Raw genomic sequence first — 5,916 nt, forward strand, 5'->3', positions numbered from 1 at the left:
GTCTTGGAAAATACGACAACCGATCTCTCCGCCGCGTGAAAAAGTTGCATCTGCTGAAGAGCTCAAGAGACCTGCACCAACTCTACGCATTTGGTCAATATGGCGTTTCCAGACTCGTCCGTCATTGAGTTGAACCAAATAATGGAGTTTACCAAGTCGTTCTTTAACAATCCCGAATTCCCACTTATTTTCGTGAACGTATTCGCGAACTGCTACTTTAGAACCCACTTGCAATTCCCTTACTTTAGACTGAACTTCGCTTCGGTTCGGATTCTTTGACGGAATCATAAGATCAAGCCTAGACCGGATCTGGCGTCCAAAAACTAGCATCGCGGGGGAGTATCCAGTGGCAGGGTGAATCATTTTTCGATACGATAGGAGAATACTACAGATTTCGCCGTGCACTTCATAACGGTTGCAGTTCAAAGATTTGAGCTTAGACTTCATCGTCTGTATGAACCGCTCTGCCTGGCCATTTGTGGCAGGGTGGACGGTGCGCTGAGTTTGTGCACAATACCATTCATTTTCAGAAAGTTGGCGAAGTCTGCGGAGGTGAACTGAGGTCCATTGTCACTTACAAAAACAGAAGGTAGACCGTAAGTACTGAAAAACTCCCTGCAAAAACGAATCGTGGTTTCAGTAGTCATGTTTTTGACCACATAAACCGCGGGCCACTTAGAATACGCATCTATCAGAATCAGGTAGTAGAAACCCATGAACGGACCGGCATAGTCCGCATGAACCCGTTGAAACGGTTCGGAGGGTGTATCCCAGCAATGGAACGAAACTTTCGGTGGGTTAGCCTTAGCAGCCTGACACGAAGCACAATCCTTAACAAGACTCTCGATGTCTTTGTCTATGCCTTCCCACCAGCAGTAGCTACGAGCAAGTGACTTGATTCTAGTAATACCGAAATGCGTTGAATGAAGTTTACGAAGAACCTTCATTCTCAGCGACGGGGGAACATACACACGGCTGCCACGCATCAAACAATCCTTCTGCAAACCGAACTGTTCTTGATCCACGCCGAATCGAAATTCGCCGTCGACTGCCTTCCCCGTTCTCAAAGCACGAACTACCTCACGAACACTTTCATCAGAAAGGGTAGCTGAACCTAACTCATCAACCGTAAGCGGAAGCGTCTGAATTGCATTCACCTCAACTGCATCTGGCTCTTCAATCTCCGACTCGGGGTCGGTGTGAGGTGTCGGTAATCGGGACATGGCATCGGCGTTGAAATGATCGGATGACCGGCGATGGCGGATCCTATAGTCGAAAGCCTGTAGAAATGCCGCATAGTGTTTCATGCGCATTGCGGACATGGTTGGGAGTCCTTTGGATTCTGAGAAAATCTGACTAATGGGCTTGTTATCCGTGACAAGGGTAAACCTGCGACCGTAGAGGTATTGGTGAAACTTGCGAACACCGAAAATGATCGAATAAGCTTCCTTGTCAATCTGCGAATATTTTTGCTGCGTACGGGTAAGAGTCTGTGAGGCGTACTGCAAAGGTCGCTCAGTTCCATCAGGGTACTGATGACTGAGGACCGCCCCGATACCATACGGGGACGCATCGGTAGCCAGAACCACCGGAAGCAACGGATCATAGTGAACTAAGAACCTGTCACTCTGCATTTCCTTCTTGACGCACAAGAACGACTTCTCACACTCCTTACTCCAGACAAAGGGCACGTCATCTTTCAACAAGTTATTGAGCGGATACAAAATCGTACTAAGGTTTGGGAAAAACTGACCATAGTATGTAATCAGCCCAACAAAGGACCGGACTTGTTCCTTATTCTTCGGAACCGGCATGTTTTGTATAGCATCAACCTTATCGCGCAGCTTATGGATACCCGCCTTGTCGACCATGTAACCGCAATACTCAATCCGATCTGAGAAGAAGTCACACTTGTCCCTATTGACACGCAAGTTGTACTTTTCTAGCCTCTTCAGTACCTCCTCGAGTCGAAGCAAATGCGTTTTACTGTCCGGCCCAGTAACACGAATGTCGTCAATAAAGACGGTAACGCCGGGTATACCTTGGAGGATTTCTTCCATAAAACGCTGAAATATAGCCGGGGCGGAGGCAACGCCGTACATAAGCCTTGTAGGGCGGAAAAGACCCCTATGGGTACTCAACGTAAGCAAGTCCCTATCTTCCGGGCGAACCTCAAGTTGCAAATAGGCTTGAGACAAATCAAGTTTAGAGAACGTCTCTCCTCCGGCGACAGTCGCAAACAGTTCCTCAACTGTAGGAAGAGGATGGTCATCAATAAGCAAATGCGGGTTCAATGTGATTTTATAATCACCGCACAATCGTACCCTACCGCCAGCCTTTTTCACTGCAACGACAGGAGTGGCCCACTCTGAGTGGTCCACCCTTTCCCAGATGCCATCACCCACAAACTGGTCAATCTCTTTATCGACCGCGTCCCGTACCGCAAATGCAACTGGCCTTGCCTTCACGTAGACTGGCTTTGTATCTTTACGAACGGTCAACGAAGCTTGTACACCCTCAATTTTACCCACACGTTCATCGAAAATATGTGAGAACTTGCCAAGCAAAGCATTTAACGCACTGGCGGTGGATTGATCCTTGCCGCCACAGTAAGAAACCGAATGTGTACCGGGTCTGAATACGCGATTGAAATCCAAATTCATGGCAAGTAACCAATCGCGTCCCAGCAGGGGATGCCTGCTAGATTCTGCGACGTGCAGAGGCAGTGTGAGCTCCTCACCATTGGCAACAACATTTACCATAATTTTACCGAGTACACCGATATCATTATCGCAGTAACTTACGAGCCGTGTAGTCGTGGGGAGAATGTCCAAGTCGTTAAAGTACTGTCGTTTGTCACGTACATTTATGAGGGATACGGGCGATCCGGTGTCGACCTCGAATGTGAGCTCTCTGTGATTAATCGTCAAATTCAACAGAAACTTACCCGCAAGACCTTGAACCGCGCTCAGATGAAAAACGTCCTTGATGACGCACGGCTCCTCCAGGTGGTGTGCATTATCCGTCCCTTTCTTCTCCTTGGCCTTCGAGAGGCACACCTTCTCCAGGTGCCCCTTCTTCTTACAGCTGTTGCAGACAGTCGACTTGTGCCTGCACTTGTCCGCGAAGTGGTCTGGGTCCCCACAGCGAAAGCACTGCTTCTTCCGTCCATCCGATTTGCTTGGTTGGTGGTGGGAACTTGCTTGACTCGACGACTGGAAACTCTTCTTCTTCCTCGTCTTCTTGGATCCGTGCTCGATGTGCTGCACCTCGCTCTTCGATCGGGAACCATGCATTTCGTCGGTTCCGCGGTGAGACATCTCCATTCCGAATCCGATTTCTTTTGCCTTCGCCAGCGTCAGGTTCCGAATTTCCAGTAGCCGCGACTGTATCACACGGTTCCGGATTCCGAAAACGAACTGGTTCCGTATGGCTTTGTCCAAGTCGTCCTCGAAGTTGCATGTTTGGGCGAGTTTCTCCAAATCCATCAGGTACTCGCTCAGGGATTCGTGCTCCAACTGCTTGCGGCTCGCGAACTTGAAATTTTCCAAAATTTCTAAAGGAACCGGACTGAAATGGTCCTTCAGGAGAGCCACAAGTTCGTCGAACGTTTTTGTTTCGGGCTTTTCGTTCTTCAGCTTGTTGCAGAGCACGTCGTAGGTAGCGCCGCCCATGTAATGAAGCAGGTAATCGCGTTTGTCGGCGTCTGGAACGTGGTAAATCCGGAAAGAAACTTGCAGCCGCTCCAACCATCGGTCAAACTTCGATGTCGCAGCATTGAACGGCTCGAACGTGAAAGTAACCGGCACCACAGCAACGCCACCGGCAGCAGCAGCCGCAGCCGCCCCGCCGCCAGCTCCACCGACTCGTGGATCCACCATGGAAAAAATGCAGCAGCCAGCCGAACGCGATGTCGAAACTTTTCAGCACACAAATACCGGAATTTCGCGCAGCTCCGAACTTCTCGTCGCCAAACTATTGTGTACTGGGCGCAGGAACTACCGAGAGAACCGAATTCGGACCGGCGGAATTGTAATTTAGAGAGGCAAAACGCGTAACAACAAACGGATTAGCTTTATTCTTCTACTCTCTTCGAAATGGTGGTACAGAGTGATCTTTTCACTACGGTGTGGTCCCGTTGCGGAAGTTGTTGTGGTTGGCAGGTTGGCACGAGTGGTTGCGCTCGTGCGGTTGACAGCTCCAGTGCTGCCAGAAACGCTGCTCGGATATAACAATGATGTTTTTAAGGATCCTTATTCGTTTTTCCAAAGGTAAGTCTTGTGTGTATATTTGGAATAAAAATAAAGTGTTACGACTGAAACGCTGCGTTTTGATAAAAACTCAGACAGCTGTACAGCTGGGGTCTGTTCTGCCCGTTCTGCCACAGTTTTGTTTACCGTTATGAAATGAAGTGTTATACACTGGTCGAAATTCGAAGGTAGAAAACAACAAATTTGGGGAGATATTAAATATTAAATATTTTTGGAACACCGATTCGATAGCAAAGTCATATAAATGAGTGTAACGAAACATACATTTTTTTTGTATTTTTGAAAATGAGCATAATGTTAATACAGAAATAAAGCGGATTTCGTTAAAAAATGAAGGCGGTTTTCGTCACTGATAAATGAAGGCGGATTTCGTCAAAATAGAGTGAAGGCGGTTTTCGTCACAGCTAAATAAAGTCGGTTCTCGTCAAGGTTCTCGTCAAACATTTGAAAAGGCGGTATTCGTCAAAATTTGGAAATGACAGTTTTCGTCAAAACTTAATGAAGGCGGTTTTCGTCACGGCTAAATGAAGGCGGATTTCGTCCAAACTGAGGAAGGCGGTTTTCGTCACAGCCGAATGAAGGCGGTTTTCGCCAAACTAGAAAAGGCGGTTTTCGTCACTGATAAATGAAGGCGGATTTCGTCCAAATAGAGTGAAGGCGGTGTTCGTCACAGCTGAATAAAGTTGGTTCTCGTCAAACTTTTGAAAAGGCGGTTTTCGTCATGACTAAATGAAGGCGGATTTCGTCAAAAATTTGGAAAAGACTGATCGTCACAACTGAACGAAACCGGGTTTGGTTGAAATTTAGAAATGCGGGTTTTGTCATATTTAATAGAAAACAGTCTTCGGTTCAGATAAATGAAGACAGATTTTGTTCAGAGTGAAGGCGGGTTTCGTCACAAATAAATAAAGGCGGTTCTCGTCTTAACTGATTCAAGGCGGTTTCCGCCAGATGATTGAAACACAATTTTGATTGAACAAAATAGTTTTATTATAATATTTAATAGAAATGGAATGGTGCGTCGGAGTTGTTGTAATCTCTCTAGTCTAGTTATTTGGAGATTCACACAAAGAAATATGACGGTTTTTTTTGTTTTTCTTCGGTTTTAAACAAAATTATATGGTTACAATAGGAGCAGCATGGATACTCGCATCAGGCCGTTCCAAACGTCTATGGAGTCTTCGCAGCTACCGTTGGCATGGGCCAAATGGAAACGCGATCTCGAATGTTATTTTGAGTCAGAAAAGATAGAAGGACAGTACGAAAGACGCTCAAAACTGCTCTATCTGGGCGGCTCTGATTTGCGAGACATTTATGACAATCTACCCGATGTCAAAACGGTGTCAATGGTTCTGGTAAACCCTCCGTATTACGATGCGGCAATCGCGAAACTGGATGCGCATTTTGAGCCGTATCGCAGGAAGACCTATGAACGCCACTTATTCCGTCAAATCTCCCAAAAGTCGTCCGAACGTTTTGCCGATTTCGTATTGCGTCTGAGAACCCAGGTCAAAAGGTGTGAGTACGACAAACCAGAAGAGATGATTCTGGACCAGATAGTGGAAAGTGCCACTCTGACAAACTTCGTCAGAAAATGTTAAAACGCGATTTTATGTTGAGTGAAGTTGAAAGCCTGGGAACAAGT

General features: G+C 46.8%; 1 protein-coding gene across 1 annotated transcript; it reads right to left on the reverse strand.

Annotated features, from left to right (window-relative positions):
- Positions 1 to 443: 443 nt before the first annotated feature.
- LOC109421032 (uncharacterized protein K02A2.6-like) lies at positions 444 to 3,881 on the reverse strand. The gene has a single exon (XM_062843681.1). It carries the CDS (start codon positions 3,879 to 3,881, stop codon positions 444 to 446), a length of 3,438 nt encoding a protein of 1,145 aa, XP_062699665.1.
- Positions 3,882 to 5,916: the final 2,035 nt, after the last annotated feature.

The sequence above is a fragment of the Aedes albopictus genome, unplaced genomic scaffold, assembly GCF_035046485.1.
Source record: "Aedes albopictus strain Foshan unplaced genomic scaffold, AalbF5 HiC_scaffold_449, whole genome shotgun sequence".
Classification (NCBI taxonomy): domain Eukaryota; kingdom Metazoa; phylum Arthropoda; class Insecta; order Diptera; family Culicidae; genus Aedes; species Aedes albopictus.